We start from the raw sequence: 19,527 nt of genomic DNA, 5'->3' as shown, positions 1-19,527 counted from the left end.
TACAGTGTTGAATTGAAGTAGTAATAATGGGCATCTTTGTTTTGTTCTAAATCCTACAGGAAACGCTTTCAATGTAAATAGGTATTTTGTAGACTCCTTTATCAGGTTAAGGAAGTTCCCTTCTGTTCCTAGCATGCTGAGTTTTGTTTTTTTAAAATGATGTTCAATTTTGTCAAAAGGTTTTCTGTTCTTTTTGAGATAATCAAATGATTCTTTTTCCTGTGAATGGCATGAGTTACATTAATTAATATTTTAATGTTAAGCCAACCTTGTATTCCTGGGATAAACCCAAGTTGGTTATGAATTATTATTATTATTGCCAGAGTTTGGTATGACAATACTTTTTAAAAAAGGATTTAAAATGCCATTTATATAAGATACACTCTTATTTAATGGTTGTGAAATTTTCTTCTTTTTAGGTGGCCAATAATGATTATAAAATGTTTTAGATTGTAAAATATATTCTGGTTTTCAGAGATCTTAAAATGTATGTCTTAGTGCCAATTAAATGTCCTCTTCATGATTTTTGTTTGTTTGTTTTTAATATATTTTATTGATTTCTTACAGAGAGGAAGGGAGAGGGATAGAGAATTAGAAACATCGATGACAGAGAAACATCGATCAGCTGCCTCCTGCACACTCCCCACTGGGGATGTGCCCGCAACCAAGGTACATGCCCTTGGCTGGAATCGAACCTGGGACCCTTGAGTCCGCAGGCCGACGCTCTATCCACTGAGCCAAACTGGTTAGGGCTTGCTTCGTGTTTTATATCTGTGTCTGTCAGTGAACTTGACCTACAATTGTCCTTCCTCTTTCTTGTCAAATTTTGGTCTTAAGGTATCGATGAGAGAGAAACATCGATCAGCTGCCTCCTGTACACTCCCCACTGGGGATGTGCCCGCAACCAAGGTACATGCCCTTGGCTGGAATCGAACCTGGGACCCTTGAGTCCGCAGGCCGACGCTCTATCCACTGAGCCAAACTGGTTAGGGCTTGCTTCGTGTTTTATATCTGTGTCTGTCAGTGAACTTGACCTACAATTGTCCTTCCTCTTTCTTGTCAAATTTTGGTCTTAAGGTTATGCACCACGTATGGTAAAATGAGGTGAGGAATGTGCCAGCATTTTCTGTACTATTGAGTAATTGATGTAATATTGGCTTATTTCTTTCTTGACTCTTTGGTTAAACAAGCCTGTAAGACCATATGGGTGTAGCATGTTAACTGCTGATATAGTTTCTTTAATGCTTATGAAACTTTAGGTTTTCTATTTCTTCTCATTCAATTCTTTTGAATTTTACTTTTGAGAAATTTTTTCATTCTATCCATATGTCCAAATTTGTTAGCATAAAGTGATTTAGAATAAATTTTTATGTTTAATGTAAGGAGCATCTGTAGTTGTCTCCTCTTCATTTCTGCCACTGTCTATTTATATTTTCATCCTTTTTCCCCCTTTAACTGTTTGTTAGAGTTAGTCAATTTTGCTTTTTTCCCCCCAAAGAAATGGGTTTTGGTATTGGCATTCACTCTCATTATCTGTTTTTTTGTTTCATTCCTTTCTGCACCTATTATTTCCATACTTCTACTTTGGGTTGATTTTACTTATTAAAAAAAGAAAACTTTATAAAGGGATGCTTAACATATTAGATTTCGGTCTGTTCTTTTTAAAAATGCACTTACTAGGTAGTAAATCTACATGGCGCTGTGTGTGAAACCTGTGTATTTTTCGTGCAGGCTTTTCTTTATTATTGTTTTACGGCTTTGGTTATATCTAGCTATATTCTTTTCTCTTACCCATGACTGTTTAGAAGTATCACGCTGGGTTTTCAAGCGGCCCTTTGTCATTGGTTTTGATTCTGATGGAGTTGAATCGGATTCAGAGAATGTGTCTGTCCAGTGCCTGTCCTCTGACTTTGCTGACACTTGGTCGCTGGCCTGTCACGTTGCTGTCGTAGTGAGCGCTGCGTGTGGCTGGAACCGTGTGTCTTCTGCAGGCAGTTGGCACAGTGACTCCCGCCCAGGACTGGAGGCCACCGCTTCAGAGGGAAGTGGCCACGTCTGCCGCAGACAGGAGGACCAACGCAGGTTTGCTGCCATTTCACGAGCGGGAAGGCATGGACTCACACAGGAGTCGTAAATATAAACGATTAGCTTAGAACTTTTCCAGACTTTCAACAATATAGTACTGGGGAGTAACTATGGTTAGTGTACACAAAGAAGCATTCTTTTTAGTAAGCAGATACTTTTAGGCGAAATGATTGATGTGACCCTATAAGAGCAGCATCGGAAGGGGAAAGCAAATTGCTTTCTTGACTTAAGCCCACTTTTGCTTTCCTTACTAACACTATAGTGTGACCTTTGTAATGAAAGCAGCACATTTGCAGTTTTCACTCTTTCCAGCCCCTGAGTTCAGAGTCTAACCCTAGAGTCTGATGGACTGGTTTCACATCTGGGCTCCTCTACTTACTGCTGACCTTTCTGTGCCTCAGTTTCCTGGAACGAGGGTGCTGGTTGTACACACAACATAGTGCTATTTTGGAAGCAGAATTGGATAATCGTGCTCCTAATAATAGCAGCCGATATTAGTCAGCGTTTACTCTGCACCACACACCGCTGTAAACGTTTACCACAGGTTAGACTGCACCCTCAAAACCACCCTGACGTGTGTTGTCAGTAGCCCCATTTTGCTAGTAGGTGCCGGGGCCTAGAGACAGAGAGCACCAGACTCCTGCCAGAACGCCTGACCTCTGTTGCTGAAGGGGGATCGTAACCCGAGTGAACCCTCCTCCTGAGGATGGGCAGGTTTGGGGGGGTGAGGAGAGCCCCCTGGGGGACTATGGACAGGAAGAGGAATGGTTTCTGAAGGATTTCAGGGCTGTTAAGGATCATCTGATTTCCACTCTCTATGTGTGTTAGTTCAGGTTGTCCTATCAAAATACCACTCGCTCGAGAGATTAGAAGTCCAAGATCAAGATGCTGGCCCATTTGATTTCTGCTGAGGGCTCTCTTCCTGGTTTGCAGGCGGCCACCTTCTGCACGTGGCCTCTGTGGGTGAGTGTGCATGGAGAGAGAGAGAGACCTCTCTTCCTGTTCTTCTAAGGCCACCAGTCCTCCAAGATGAGGGCCTCCCCCTTATGACCTCGTTTAACCTTCATTAACTCCCACACACCCCATCTCCAAAACCCAGTCAGATTCGGGTTCAGGACTTCAACATAATGGATTTTGGGGGCACACAGTTCAGTCCGTAGCACCCACTACCACCCTGAGGGACAAATATGGCATCTTCTGCGCTCAATAGGTTCTCTACTACCTTCTAGTGAGTGCCAGCCTTTTTTTAAAAAGCCCTGGCCAGTGTGGCTTAGTTGGTTGGTCATTGTCCCATGAACCCGCAAGGTTGCAGGTTTGATTCCTGGTCAGGGTAAAGGCCTGGGTTGCAGGCTCGATGCCTGGTGGGAGGCCTGCAGGAGGCAGCCATTTGGATGTTTCTCCTCCTTCCTTTCTCTCTAAAATTCAGTGAAATATCTTTTAAAAAAAGGTATCACCAGAATGATTAGGTTCACATATGTGCCACCAACAGGCTTCTGTCACAGCCTTCCTATAGGTAGTGAGGTAGTCTTGTGTTGCTAAAGTAAGGCGTGGCCTTGCTGTGGGGACCAGAGGAAGACGTCTCTCTGCGTATCATTAGGTGGACGTACACATCTGATACCTTCACATTCCACGTGGGACATTTGTGATCAAACCCATCCGTCTGGTATTGTTGGTTGAACAAATGTTTCGTTGTCCTGCTGTATGCCACGCACTGCCTGTAGGCTTGATAACATGGTGAGAAGCGTAACCGAACGAGGTGCTGCCCTTGTGGCGTGTTTACTAGGGCAGGGACACCTGCTGACCAGGTAGACAAAGCAGCGCATAGCACAGCGTCTGCGTGCGGTGAAGAAACGTGCAGAAGGGAAGTGACTGCGGGGCAGTCGGTGGGCTGGGGTGGGGGGCTGGCTTAGGAAAGCAGTGGGAAGGTAAAGGCCTGGGCCAGGGGAACATTCTGGACAGAGGAGGTGTTATATGAAGTACAGAGCCTACTAGTTGGAATATTCTTGGCAAGTCGTATAAAGGTGCGTGAACACCCCAGGGTCTGGGGTCTTCTTGCCTCGAAATGCTCAATAAATGTGAAGTACTGCTGTTATTCATGTGATCATGGTGCAGATATAACTGCAATAAACAGACCTTTTTCTGCCCAGATGTACTCTGGGAAGCTGTGGTTACAGGGATCAGCTTGCCACCCTCCTCCCCTTTCAAAACCCTGGGAGCTGTGACACTTTCCGGTCAGTCCTCAGCTTATGCACACTAACGGAGCACGTGTGCGTCTCTGCGTTGCCCCCAAAGTGTTCTTAATGCAAAGAGGATTGAACCGTGTGTGTGTGTGTGTGTGTGTGTGTGTGTGTGTGTGTGTTTCAGATCTTTCCATGAAGGGAACATTTCTTTGCACACTCTTGTTTTCTTCTAAAGGTTCATGCCAATTTTGTGTTCTCCTAAATAATATATTTATGTCCCTTTTGCTGTAGAAATGCTGTTTTCAATGCCATGTCTGTTTTGTGGATTTGAACAGCCTGGCCTCCAGGCACGTTCCCTGCCGCAGGAGCAGCCCTGGCAGGCGGCCAGGTGGTGTACGTCCTGGCCTGGCCGGCGCTCAGCGAAGGCTCATGTCACCAGGGGGACGAGGGTGTGGCTGGGCGGTTTTGCTGTTAGTATCCTGTAAAGCGAAACACAAGAATGTTCGACTTCCTTCCATAAATTATATATAAAGTAAAAGCCAAGCAAATGCCGTTTTCTTCCCAGACGAGCAGTGTGAAGAGAAGCGTGAGGACATGCAGTTCCCTCCCAAGAGAGAGCGTGGAACTCTCCCTGGCGCTGGACGGGGAGAGAATCCTGGAGGGAAGGTCGAGGCAGCAGGCATCTTCCCCAGTCACTGTCGCCTGGCTTTGGGATTTGTAAGGTGACAGTCACTCTGGCAGGCTAACTTTCTCTTTAAAGCCATGTTCATTGACGTAATATTAAAATTACCTTGGCAGTCTCTGAATATTTATTAATAGTGGGCGTGGCTGCCTCATGGCCCCCAGGCCACCGCACTCTTCCCCTGCATGGCCACAGGTCTTTGACGCCTCAGTCTTTTCTCGCCAACTTCTCATTGACTGGCGTTGCCCAAGAGCTAGTTGCCCAAGAGCTAGTCATCGGCCAACTTCTCATTGACTGGCGTTGCCCAAGAGCTAGTCATCAGCCAGCTCAGTGGTGTTGAGTATGTATGAACTTGTGGGTAATTGGGAACCAGCTGTAAGTAGTGGACTCTCCTAACCACTTGTTTTGTTTCACACATTTTTAGTAATATACAAATAGTTTCAGGCAAGAATTAAGGTAAGTTCTGTTTCTAGACTATTAAACTCACTACACTGAAGGTTTTTCCTCAAATTGAAAACGGTACACGTTTTGAGCTAAGTGATGACTTTGTGTTATGGACGGATGTTCCTGCCATGAGCTCTTTCCTGATGGAAAGGCCGAACACAGTGACTATGAACGAAGATAAAGGGTAGAGAGGTGTAAAGGAGGACATTGTAAGAAACTCTTTCAGGCGTCTTCTCAGGTGCCTGTATTTCAAATTCCTGTGGAAATGGGCACCATTGATACGCCATTTGCGAATCTTGAGAACTTCTGGATGACTTGTTTCCCTACGTTGAGTTTTTAGTATTTGAAAAATAGCAAGGTGAAGTCTCTGTTCAATAGTTGGCTAAGTGATCTCAGTACTGCAGGCTCATTCTGACCCGGGCGCCTGCCTCTGGGGTGCATGCATGTGCTTTGAGTTGTTTGCAGAGGCTGTTGGCCTTATGAATTTTGTGAAATGTTACTGTTTTGACTTGAGTAAATAATAATGGTTTACTGTGAAGCCTTAGTGTTTAATTCAGTATTCTGTTTTGGAATTTCAATTGCAAATTGAGAAAATTTACTAATTTAGAGAGTATTTTACTAAAAGACTAGTGCTGAAATGTACTAAGGCAAAGAGAACTGCTTGGCATTCATTCATATTCTATGAGCATTGCTAAATCATTCTTTTGAAGGTTAAAATTAATATTTGAAAGTCATAATTAAGGCCGTGGCTGCCAGGACTAATTGAAATTTTCGTAGAGAGAAAATGTATGATCCCAGATGTCGTTACTCATTCATGAAATGTCTTACTAATAGGAGCTTATATTGGTTTCACTTGTTTTCATGCTAATGGGACACAATTTGTTTAATAATGTTCATTGTACATGCAACCCCATTCATTGTAAATACACATTGCATTGTAATTAGAAGATAATATGCAAACAAACAATTATTTTTTCAACATTGGAGAAAAGGGTCACCAGGAGCATCTTGGGCATTCATGAAGCCACTGCACTTTTTTGGGGTATTTCTTAGTGCGGGGGAAACGCACTAATCATTTTTTGGTTAGGCTTTGTTGTATGTAGCTGATGCAATCTGACAGAAATTGCAGCCCCAGGATGTACGGTCTTAGGTGAGGGAGTGTGCCCCTAGAATCTCTCTCTGGACCAGGGATGGAGGGGAGGTTTAATGACGTCACCCCTCAGTGGAGGCAGAGTGCCCTGGTGGCGGGCAGCGTGGTTTCAGGCCTGCACGGTGGGTCCCTGACTGTGTGGCCCCGAAGCAAGTTTCTCTGCCTGTTGGCTCCCAGGGATTTAATGTGTGGTATTTAGCAGTCAGGGGCACAACCGCCCCCTGGGAAGTGGGTATAAATGACTTTAACTAAATGAAGGAAGTTCCGGGCCATATTCATTTTCAAGCTATTTGAGAATGTACATGGCAACCCCTTTTCCTTTCACTGTGGTGAAAAGATGATAGATAGCAGTACTGAAGAATTTAAAAATAATTACCCATATACTCAATATTTAAAAATAGTGTTCGCATGTCATATCCTAATTATAGTTCATTTGCATGCATGTTTTGTAGTATTGAAATCATAATTTATAAAGTAATCAATCACTTAGGGCAACTGAATATGATTGGCCCGTCCTGGTCACATGATTTCTGGGGAGTGGGTTGGGCATGGGGGTACCAAGCAGAGTTACATGGGAGGGCAGGGCAGTCTCCTCCGAAAGAGAGAGGGGCCAGCAGCCAGAGCCACGGAATCCACTGCAGGGAGCAGCTTTCTCATATGCGATGTGAATGCCTTTCTTGTTCAGAGGTCTTTGCTTATCAAATAGGGAGAGTTAACCGTGGTAATGACAGCCATTTCACTGGTACTGCAAAGATTTGATCTCTTCTAGGGGTTTGAGCTAACAGTGTGGTAGGAGGAAGGTGGGCTGAGGGCCGAGGGAGATGGAGTCTAGTGCACTGGTCTGAGCGCTGTGACTTGGACCAGCTCTCCAGGCCTTGGTTTCCTAGTGGTTAAATGAGGCATCAGATCAGCCGACGTCCTTTTCCACCCATAAGCTTATCCCGCCCTGTGCGGTAGGCTTGGTCTTCATGTTGTTTGTGTTTACACCATGCTTCTTTAAGATTGGGTATCAAGATATATGTATTTTTTAGTTTTTGCTGCTCCCCCCCGCCCATCCTATAGTTTTAATAGCATCTGAACAGAATAAGTAAAAAGTGTGTTTATCAAGATTGCCTTGTAGCAGTTTGCTTAAAGAAATAATCGCTAAAAAGGAGAAATTCATGTGTGTAGTAGAAAAAGTGGGGCAAAACAGGTTTTCTCCATTTGAAACGGACAGAGATGTAAACACATCACTGCCGCCCGTGCTGGACTTAGTGCAGGGAGGAGGGGGGAAGCCCTCTCACCTAGCAGTAGTGAGACTGGGCACTGACAGATCATCTCTGTTTTCTGCGTGGCCACGGAGGCTCAGAGAGACTAAGTAATTTGCCCAAAGCCGCACAGCTAGTCTGTGGTATGACTGGTTTTCTGAATTAACGCCAGATCCTTATAGTAACGCATATTATTTTCTATGTAAGTCACTGCACAGCGGAGAAGTTTGTGGCCGTGGAGAGAACCTCCGCATTTGGTAAGGAATAGGCAACTCACCCCAAATTCCTGTGTGACTGCAGATCTCTGCATTCGCCAAGACGTAGAATCTGGCAGGTACCAAGTGAATCTCAGAGATTTGGAGTCGGTAAACCCCTTCAACTTTTTGTTTAACAATGTTATAAACAGGTGATGTTGAAAAATAATGAAACAGACTCTTCAACCTATGAGGGAAGGCGGGGGGTGAGGGGATAAGAGATCAACCAAAGGATTCATATGCATGCATATGAGCGTAACCAATAGACACAGACAGTAGGGGGTGAGGGCATGTGCTGGGGGGTGGGAGCGGCCGGGGAGAGGTCAATGGGGGAAAAAGGAGACTCATGAAATACTTTAAACAATAAAGAATTTAAATTTTAAAAAAATGATGAAATTTTTTAAAGTTTAAGATCAATCTGAAGATAGTACAGGCATTTCTGGCATGTTTTAGATTTAGGAGTTCAATTTGGTTGTGAGAGACTTAGAATGATGTTAAAACAAAGGATTGCCCAAATAATTTATTTCAAGTTCTGTGTTCTGAAACGTCATCAAGACAACCATAAAAGCATATCAAGGCAAATGAAAGAAGAGTGAGGTGCAGCATGCTCAGGTCTGAATCGGAACAGCCTTTATAAAATAAATACTTAGCATGATCGGACTGAATAATCCTTTTGTTTTGAGTCGACAAATAAAAGCAGGTTGTAAGAAACTTTAGACCTCTGTGAAATTACACTCTGCAGTTAGCTGGTCTCCCTAAAACTGCCTGCAAGTTCTGCTTCACCTCCGAGGACAAAAGGTGTATGTGGTGCGTGAGGCTGTGGCTCTCACAGGACGCTAGGCATGCACGTTTCCCTTCATTGAAAAATGCCAGTTTTGGCAGAACAGTGGTTGGTTTGTGTTTTTTATAAAAAGTGCTACTGGAGATGACTGTGAAAGAACCCACAGAGCTTGCCCAGGCCTCATCTGGTCAGGAGGTGCCTCTGATTTACAGCGCTGCTAAGGAATATTGAAATTTCATGGACTTGGAGTGAAAAGCCTGTTTAAGCTCGTTTATATGAGATCAGATTTTTAACTGAGCATCTTGAGGGTTACCACGCCGCCTCGATGTGCTCCTTCCCATTTGAAGATTAGGCGGCGCACATCGAGCTACACCCGACTTTGGTTAAGCGGGTGTGATGCTGACCAGTGTCTGCCTTCATGTTCCCTCCGCCTCCTCGTGTCCCTGCTGAGGGCAGCGGGGCTGGCTTCTCTCGGAGGTGGCGCTGGACCAGCAGCTGCGGGCTCGCGACTGCGGGAGTCCCAGCTCGGCTTGCTCCTCTGTGCTCCCTGCTCCAGCTCGTAGCTCATCAAGTCAGGATCCGTGTTCCCTGCCACGTCCGGCCCCAGCCTGACCCTCGGCAGGAGGATGTGCTTCCTCAGGCGGGAATGAATGTCTGGAAGGAGTTCTCCCTCCCAAGCCAGGGTGTCTGGATTGAGTTAGAAGGAAAGAGCTGAAAAGCATTTAGGATAGATGAGCAATTGAGAATAGACTCACCAGAGCTCCTTCTCACCCAACAAGGGGAGAGATTTTGTTTTGAAGAAAAGGCAGGGCAGATACACACTTTGGGCGGGGGGCGCCCAGGCATTATAAAGATTATGTGGGGTCCCTTCAGTGTAACTCAACATGGAGTACTGAATGGTAAAGGAATTGTAAGGGCCTCCGCAGAGTTCTGACTTCTCGTGTACATCTTCAGTTACTTTTTTAAAAGTATTAAATAAAGTATGCTTAGCAAATTGGGGTAGGGGCAGGAGAGGAGGAGTCTATTACTAATGCTCTGAGTACCTCAGCACATACTTAAGCTGCCTATTGGCAAGCTGGAATTACATGTAGAATCTCACTATTTTTTATTTCAAAATGTATACACGCGTGCGCATACACACACACACACACACACACACCCCACATAAAACAAACACACAGCTTAATGAGCTGTCCTAAAGAGAAATACCCTTCTAACACCACACAGGACTCTAGAAGCCTTCTCTAGCCCCTTATCATGAAAGTAATCATCCCTCTAAAACTACAAACACCATGGGGTGATTTCTTTTTATTGCCCTCTAAGTATTTTTTAATCCTCAGCTTCTCTCTTCATCCTTTTTCTCCCATTGCACAATTTCGTGTTTCTTATAAACTGATAGCAGGTCTAGAAATGTGTTCCGGTTCAGGATTCACAGGTGCAGATACAGATCTACAGGTAATTTGGTGGTGAGAGCACACAGTGAGTGAGATGTTCCCAGTGAGACTGAGAAAGCGATCAGTGTTTGAGCCAGGGATGCTCAGTGTCTGATCTGTGAATTAATTGGGGGTTGGGTGGTGCTCAGTGTCTGATCTGTGAATTAATTGGAGGTTGCAAAACGATGATCTTTCGTAGTCGTTCCTGTTCATGCGTTAGCTGGACTGTTCCTGTAACGAGGGGGTTTCCCTTCATTTGCTCCTTGGGCTGCAGGTCTACTAGCTGAGGGGTCTCCTGGCTGTCTGCACACGCCTGGAGGGGGCCATTGGATAGTCTGTTTTGGGGTTGGACAAGGAGTCAGTGGTCCTGGCCTGCAAGCTGTCAGTTTTTACTCAGTTGCTGCTGCTGAGTCCTTTTTCCAATGAATGGACGCTGGACCTTTGCATTTGAGGCCCCTGTGTTTTTGGATCTATTCCTTTTGTTGAAAGACTGAAAATCTATTTTGCTGCATGAAACCACTAAACACCTTATGGCCCTATCTTTGTCAAAGAAAACATTAATGAATGAAATGATTTCCAAGAAGAAATTTTGGAATAAATAATTGTGTGTAAGTTACCCGCATTCATTGGAATCTAGAATTGGGAAAGGTTTAATGCAGCTGTTTTCCTCAGAGTTTCATAAATGAAAACGGACGGACAGCATTACCCATCTCTGGATCTGGAAAGTATGCATGTGGATTTCCTGATGCCCAGAGACGAAGTCAGCTGTCCTTGTTTCTCTTACAAGAAAGGAAGACAGTTAGCATTTATTTCTGTTAGGTCCGCTGTTGTGTGTATGTTACATATTTCTGTCTTCAAAGTAACTTCAGGTCACAGAGCTGGAGAATGGGCCAGCTGCGGGCCAAGCAGCGCCTCAAAACCTGGGAAAAGGCCATGGAGACCGGGTCCTGTACCAGATATTTTTCATGGAAACCCGGCCAAAATGTTTTATGTCACTGGCGTTCATTTCATTTTGGTTTTAAAAGACACTATAATTTTGTATTAATTACTAAAGTAGTTAACATTTAAAATGTGTGCCTATTTAAAAAATGATTGCTGTTATTAAAGAAAATATTCATACTGTATTGTTATTTTGATTAAGCTAATAATTGAAATGTCAGTTTTTAGTAAGTATTATTGCCTTGCAAATAGTTATAATTAATGGGCTCCCCATTTTAACAGTGCCTTAAGGTAGCTTTTAAAAGCAAACAAAAAAAAATCCAAATCATCATTTAATACTGTTTAAAATTAAAAAGCATTCTAATATTTAACCCATAGTTTTTACTTTTTGGTTAATTCTTAGAATGCTTTTATATATCCTTTTTGATCCATTTGTGTTTGTGCAATGGTTGAAAATGTGAGCTCTAGATGCCGCCTGCCTTTGAATGCTGGCTCCGCCCTGCTGGCTGTGTGATTTGGGGCAAGTCGCTCATCCTCTCTGAGCCCCAGTGTCCCTCTAGATGCCGCCTGCCTTTGAATGCTGGCTCCGCCCCTGCTGGCTGTGTGATTTGGGGCAAGTCTCATCCTCTCTGAGCCTCAGTGTCCTCTGTTAGGCCCTGGGCTTACGTGACTCAAAGGCTTGTTGATGAGGATTACATGATAGACAGCTGCTCAGAGTGCATTACCTGTGACGGTGATCACCCTGAGTTGTGAAGACTGCGTATGTGGGTTATGTGCCATTCCCGAAGATTCTTTCCTTTAGATATAATTAACGTAAATCATTGTATTAGTTTCAGGTGGATAACATAATGGTTCGATGTTTGTAGATGTTGCACAATGGTGGCTGCATTAAGTCCAGTTAACATCCATCACCACACAGTCACCCCCAGGGAGGATCTTAGCCGAAGCCCTTGACCTGAATGAAGAGGGGGAGGGTCAGGTACAGTCTTAGTGCCCCCTCCCCCCACCCCTAGGGTGGCAAGCACCTCATTAATTTACATTTATTGAATTATAAATTTTAAATATGTTTTTAAATTGGTTTTTTTAGAGAGAGCAAAGGAGAGGGATAGAGAGATGTAACATCAGTGAGATCGATCGGCTGCCTCCTGCATGGCCCCTACTGGGGATCAAGCCCAAAACCCAGGCATGTGCCCTGACCGGGAATCTATCCCGTGACCTCTTAGCTCATAGGTCAACGCTCAACCACTGAGCCACACTGGCCCGGCTCTAATGACAAGTTTCACTAATTTGAGCTGATGAGGGTGGAGTTCATCCTTCCCGCTGTGGTGGCGTTACTTGCTGACTCACCCTCGCCCTTCCCCAGCTGGAAGCAGCGTGCCCTCCAGTGGGCGGGGCTCACCCTGCTCTGCTGCCTCACCTACACTCTGCCCCCTCGCAGGTCCCAGATACCAGCTCTTCTGCACCGTTTGGGTTTTCTGCTTCTTTGAGAACTGCAGTCCCTTGGATGTGTCTGTAGTCAACGCTCAACCACTGAGCCACACTGGCCCGGCTCTAATGACAAGTTTCACTAATTTGAGCTGATGAGGGTGGAGTTCATCCTTCCCGCTGTGGTGGCGTTACTTGCTGACTCACCCTCGCCCTTCCCCAGCTGGAGCAGGGTGCCCTCCTGTGGGCGGGGCTCACCCTGCTCTGCTGCCTCAACTACATTCTGCCCCCTCGCAGGTCCCAGACACCAGCTCTTCTGCACCGTTTGGGTTTTCTGTTTCTTTGAGAACTGCAGTCCCTTGGATGTGTCTGTTCTCTAAGCTGCTCTCCTGTCACATTGGAGAGTGCGTGTGGGGTAAGGCCCGGGCAAAACGGAGCAGTAAGAGGAATGAAGGGGGTTGATGGGCGGGAATTAGGGAATTCATTTCAAAAGGAGCAGAGCTCTGCAGGGCTTCTCTATATTGTATTCCGTTTCCTTACAGGCACCTTCCAAGGAGAGGGAGGGGCGGAGGTGGTGAGGGCGGAAGGCTTCCTGGGGTCGGTGGGCCCACAGGTGGGCTTTGAGGGTCAGCAGGGTGTGTTGGGGGCGGCATAGACAGGGCAGCTAGTGTTGGCTGAAGGGAGATTAGAGAGTAAGTTTGGAAAAGAAGCTAACGACTAGATAGATGGTAGGAGACCTTGGATATGGAGGGTCAGGTGTCTGAGCCTGAATCTTTAAGGCTCTTTCGAAGGTTTTGACAGAGGACTGTTGGCATGGAAGGTGCATTTCAGAAGGAAGAGTCTGGAAGCTGCAGCTGGAGGGAGTGGACGGGGGAGGGTGACTGGAGGCAGGGGGACTAGTCGGGAAGATGCTCTCTGATCTAGGGGTGATCAGGCGCTGGTATTGGGAGGAAGTTGTGTGTCGGTTACTCCATCCTTCCCTGTCAGCAGTCGCCTGGACTGCATCCACTTGAGCGAGAAGGTGTGCTGTAAGGAAGAGTCTTACAGTATGGACCCTCCGCTGGGTCCTTCTCTGTGTGTGAGTGCCCACTGCATTGGTCATTGGCCCCAGAACACCCAAGCCCAGGCTGGGCGGCATAGACAGGGCAGCTAGTGTTGGCTGAAGGGAGATTAGAGAGTAAATTTGGAAAAGAAGCTAACGACTAGGTAGATGGTAGGAGATCTTGGATATGGAGGGTCAGGTGTCTGAGCCTGAATCTTTAAGGCTCTTTTGAAGGTTTTGACAGAGGAGTGTTGGCATGGAAGGTGCATTTCAGAAGGAAGAGTCTGGAAGCTGCAGCTGGAGGGAGTGGATGGGGGAGGGTGACTGGAGGCAGGGGGACTAGTCAGGAAGATGCTCTCTGATCTAGGGGTGATCAGGCGCCTGGGTCTGGCGCTGGTATTGGGAGGAAGTTGTGTGGTGGTTACTCCATCCTTCTTCTGTCAGCAGTCGCCTGGACTGCATCCACTTGAGTGAGAAGGAGTGCTGTAAGGAAGTGTCTTACAGTATGGACCCTCCGCTGGGTCCTTCTCTGTGTGTGAGTGCCCACTGCATTGGTCATTGGCCCCAGAACAGCCAAGCCCAGGCTGAGTGATTGTCCCGTGCCACCTGGCCAGGCTGGTGGTTTAAATCAGGGCTTCCCAGCCTGTATGATGACAGCCTCATTACTCTGCAGGTTTATTTGTTTTAATTTCTGAATTCAAATTTTAAGATGATGTGATGGTGTTATTCGTGAATTTCCATTCCCTTTTGTTCTTTGCTCTTGAATTATACTCCCATCTACTCTGCCATGACCTCGCTGTTCTCAGTGAATAAAAACTTAACCAGAGTATACATTGGAAGGCCAGGCATAATTTATCTCTCTCTCTTAACTTTTTATTTGGAAATAATTACAGAATAGTTGCAAAAAGAGTACAAAGAATCCCCATACACCCTTCACCCAGATTCCACAAATGTTAACATTTTACCATGTTTGTTCTATCATTCTCTCTCCCTCCTCCCTTTTCCCTCCCTCTATACACACACACACACTCACACTCACCCACATACCCACACACACATCCTCACACACTCACACTCACACACACCCCACACACACCCTCCCCCTCCCCCCAACGCACACTGATGCACATTCACATACACACACTTTCCCCTCCCCCCACTCGCACACATTCACACACATACACAATTTTTGTTCTGAACCATCTGAGGGTAAGTTGCAGACATAATACCCTTTACTTCTAAATACTTCAGTTTGCATTTTCTAAAAATGAGGACATTCACTTCCATAGTCACAGTGCAAGGATGTGGTCTATGTACTTCATTCCAATCGTGCTAAATTGCCCCAATACTGTCCTTTGTAGGACACCTCCCCCATCCACTATACAAGCCAGGCTCCGTGTTTTATCCAGTTGTAATGCCTCTGTATTCTCCCTTAATCTGGAATGGTTTCTCCGAGTTTGTCTTTCTTGAACTTAACAGTTTTGAGGAGTCCAGGCCAGTTATTTGGTATAATGAATGGCCCACAATGTGTGTTTGTTCAGTGTTTAAGCATGATTAGAGTCCGGTTATGCATTTTGCTAGAAAGCCCCAGAAGTGACTTTGTGTGCTCCCAAGGCGTCGCCTCAGGGTCCGCGAGGTCCGCGTGTCCCCTTGCTGGCGATGCTCTTTGTTCTAAGCACAATCACCACTGTTCGGTGGTCACCAGAAAGAAGAGATCGGGAGTCGATCTTCAAAAGACAAAGAAAGGTAGAACTAAGTTAGGGATTCCTCTTTTTCTCTTTCTTTTTTAATCCAGGCAGTTTGGGAAGCTCTTACGTAGCTGCGTTTTGAGAGAAGTATGACATGCATTAGACAACATTCAAGCCTCATGGCAGGAGGTACCAGTGAGGATAAGGGCAGCAACTTACCACCCGCACATGCCCTTGCAGTTGGCCATGGGAATGTTGACATTGCCACCGTTCCCGAGACTGGAGCTGTGGCCACAGGAACTCAGTGGAGTCCGATTCTCTTCCTAGAAAGGAGGGAAATGGCTGTGACAAAGTGTGAAGATGCCCCAGAGGAAGTGATGCCACCTGACACCTTCACGTGAAAGAAACCTGGGCGATCACTTAGATGCTTTCCGTCTTGTGAGTTGTTGGGTATTTTCTAGGTCATAGCACAAAGGAGGTTTGGGATCTGGCCACTGGGGCCTCATGATTTCCCAGCACAGGCACACATAGACCTGCATCATCGCAGCAGGTGGCAAGGTGAGTGGGTGGTGGGCTCGGCTGTTGCAGGTTGTATTAATTTTAGATAAAATGAAATCAGTGTTCCTACGGACAGCCACGTTACCGAATTATGCTATTCAGTTGGGACTGACTCAGTTGAACAAAATGGTACTTTTAGAGGTTTTTAGGGTAATGAGAAAATGGACCTGAAATTAAGATTCTCTCTTGCAGTTTGGACGAAATAATTTCTGTGAAGAGCAATGAAAAGGTCCATGTGAGAAATTCACTTGTGCTCTTTCATTAGCAAGACTCAGTGACCTCACTTCCCTGTTACGGGAAAATGTGACTTTCTGCAGGTCCGTGTCCTCTGCATTATGTGATTTATGCTTCTTTGTCATTGTTGGTTTGTTGTGTGTGTGTGTGTTTTAACGTAATGGGAACAGAAAGAAGAGATCGGGAGTCGATCTTCAAAAGACAAAGAAAGGTAGAACTAAGTTAGGGATTCCTCTTTTTCTCTTTCTTTTTTAATCCAGGCAGTTTGGGAAGCTCTTACTCCAGGCTGCTCTGGCGGGGAGGAGCTGTGTGCTACGTGTGGCTTTGGAGGGGCAGACGACGTCCTTCCTGTGGGTGTGGCCCTGAACAGGCCGGGGTAGGCCAGCTCGGCCCACCTCGTGAGGATGTCCTCAGTGGGGCCAGACCTTCTAGGCATCCCTGACATTGGCTGGCTTCTGGGGACCTGGCTAGATGTTTTTAAAAACCAGGCCATTTATGATGGGCTGCGTGCCAGTTCCATGTGACTGCCCCTGGCATGGCGACACCCACATGCTCATGACCAGAGTGACTTTTTTGTCCAATGCTATCCTGTAGAAAAGGCACATTTTGGACATTTAATCAACCAGAAGGACTAAGAACTGTTACTAGGGACTGTTGTCAGGTGTCCTCCTAAGGAATGAACGGTAGACTCAGGTAGGCACTGTGTGAGCACTCCTCCTCCTCGTACACCAGGGACAAACGCCCTGAGCCGGGGCCTTTCGCATTCCATTCCACTCAGAGCCTCCCATTTCCTGGGGAAACGCCCCTGGGAGCTCAGACCGCGGTTGGGCAGAGTTGCTATGAGGGTGGGTGGGGGTGACTCGAGAGTCAGAACCACAATCGTGCCCAGCGCTGCAAGGGCCTCTTGATCAGGGCTTGGTATGTGGAGAATGGGGAGCCGGGTTGGTAAGCTTTCTTCTTTTCCTCCCAAATTCCACCCTGATAACAACAGCAAAGCATGTTTGACCAGCATGGCATGGACACGGCCGAGCGTTCAGGTTCAGGTGCCAGGGAGAGGAGCCGTTGAGCGGGGCTCCGAGCAGCCTCCGTGGCGATGTGTCCACACACACCGAGGACTAGCACACTCTTTCTATTTGCGACTCGAGTTTAGTTTTGAAAGAACACAGCAGGCCTTTGGAAGGCAGTTTAAGGAACGGGCGTGGAGGGGGGTGTGGGGGAAGGAAGTCCCAGCAGAATGCTCTTAGACATTTCCTGTTATATAAATGCTACATACTTCTCATGCCTGCAGACTTGCAGCAAATGGGAAGGAAGCCCGCGGAGGCTTACAGTTAATGACTGTTACAAAGAAAGAATGTAGGAGCCGTGTAGGTAACGAAGGAGCCTTGAAAGCTGGCACCGAGCGTGCGTTTCCCTTTTCCAGCCAATTCCTGTACGTGGCGTCTGAATACAGGGTAGAATGACATGCACTTGGACAAAAATAAGTGTTTGATTTTTTAAAAAGTGCTCTTTGTTTAATTCATAAGACTTTCTGTTTTAGTAAAGAAGTCCATCTCCGGGTGGACATTCTGGATGATAAAGGGCTTCATTTATTTTGACCCAAAAATAAACTCAGTACATTCATGTAGCAATAGTGCCATGTGTGTTTGTGAGGAACGAAGTGCAAGACTGGTATTGCGGCCCTTGGGCTGTCCACTCCGCGCCCTGTAGTGTGTTAAATTCTTTTTTTCGCTCAGTTATGTTGCTTCTGTTTTTCCCTACTTTGACACAGCCAGGTCTGTCTATACCGGTGGCTGGAAGAAGCGGCCAACGAAAGCTTTTTCCCTCTTGTTTTCAGAAAACTAATAGAACACGCGGGGCAGTTCGTTGTCTGTGGTGGCCTGTGGACTTCAGGGACGAGAGTAACGAGGGGCGTGTAGATATTTTCTCTTATGTAGATGCCATGTCTCTCAAGTTCACTGCGATGTTCCCGTGTGGATCAAGACAGCCTTGCTGTTCAGTGTCTGGATTCGAGATCTGGCTCCATCACGAAGCAGCTCATTCTGGACAGCGCTCTTCGTTCCTGTGAACCGTAGTGTCTTGTGAAGTGGGGACTCCTATGGCCTCACCGGGTTTTTGCACACTAAGGAGTTAGAATACATGGCTGGAGCAGGTCTGAATCCGTGCGTAGGTGAAGCACGCTTCAGCAGGGCCATGGAGTTCTTATTTTTCGTTGCTGCATAGCCTCAAGTCATGTACTCATTGATTTTTAAATATTAATTCAGTATTTGTTGAGTATGTGCTATGTGTGCTATTCTCTGCACTCCGGAGGACACCGGGATCAGTGAGTGTGGGTCTGAACCGCAAGGTGTCTAGAATGTAGAGCTAGAAAGTAGTCGCCATCTGAAGACAGGAAGAGAGGCAGTGCTGTGGGGTGCGGCGCAGTGGACCCCGCGGGGTCATGGTAGTGTCTCAGCCCTCCATCCCGTGATCAGAAGCGCTCCTGAAGGGGAGCCTCACTTTTCAAGGGACGCCTCCTCGCGATGGGAAGCAGAGCCCCCGCGGGGTCATGGTAGTGTCTCAGCCCTCCATCCCATGATCAGAAGCTCCTGAAGGGGAGCCTCGCTTTTCAAGGGACGCCTCCTCGCGATGGGAAGCAGAGTTCTGTGGAGCTGTGAACAAGGCCCCACGTGGTTGGATGCCATCGTATGTGACCAGGGACGTTTCCTATCAGGACACGCGCCATCGCAGTTTGAACATCTCTGAGTGAGATGACTCTTGGGTGTGGCCATGGAGTGTGGTTCTTCTCCGTGGCTGGTGCTGATGTAAAAAGGCAGGCCCTGATCTGAAGCAGCGACTTCCATATATGAGAGTTAGACATGCCTACAGCTCATTTCTGCATCTAGTGTTTATTGGGAACCTACCACTACAAGTGAGGCATTGTGGGAAGTGTAATGCTGACTCATGCAGGCCTCAGACTGGTTAGCCTGTGGGGCACATAGCTCAGATACACAGCAAAAGCAGTACTCAAAAGGAGGTGTAAATGTAAAGTGTGACGAGCTTTAGGGGAGGGAGAGGTTATCCAGTAGATGTGCTTTTGGGTTGGGCTCTGTGTAGAGCCCTCATGGGTTCCGTCTGTGTGTTAAGCCCCAGTTTACTGCTACCATCCCTTGTCCCATCCAATTAATATCTCCTTTCACTCAAAATTGTCCCACTTTGGCCTGGCCGGTGTGGCTCAGTGGTTGGGCATCGACCTATGAACCAGGAGGTCACGTTTCGATTCCTAGTCAGGGCACATACTAGGGTTGTGGGCTTGATCCCCAGTAGGGGGCGTGCAGGAGGCAGCCGATCAGTGATTCTCATCATTGGTGTTTCTATCTATCCCTCTCCTTTCCTCTCTGAAATCAAT

The 19,527-nt window shown here is 46.5% G+C and overlaps 1 protein-coding gene across 1 annotated transcript in view; it reads left to right on the top strand.

Annotated features, from left to right (window-relative positions):
• The first annotated feature begins 16,780 nt into the window (after positions 1 to 16,780).
• The window catches only part of WWC2 (WW and C2 domain containing 2), an 80,419-nt gene continuing 77,672 nt past the window's right edge, over positions 16,781 to 19,527 (top strand). The window contains exon 1 of the mRNA XM_014531410.1: positions 16,781 to 16,835. Within this exon, the coding sequence (XP_014386896.1) occupies positions 16,819 to 16,835 (17 nt within the window). The 5' untranslated portion in view covers positions 16,781 to 16,818. The remainder of the gene's footprint in view (positions 16,836 to 19,527) is intronic.

This window comes from Myotis brandtii, unplaced genomic scaffold (assembly GCF_000412655.1).
Source record: "Myotis brandtii unplaced genomic scaffold, ASM41265v1 scaffold802, whole genome shotgun sequence".
In the NCBI taxonomy this organism is placed as follows: domain Eukaryota; kingdom Metazoa; phylum Chordata; class Mammalia; order Chiroptera; family Vespertilionidae; genus Myotis; species Myotis brandtii.
Note: the sequence above shows the minus strand (reverse complement) of the source record. Positions and strands in the feature narration are given on the sequence as shown.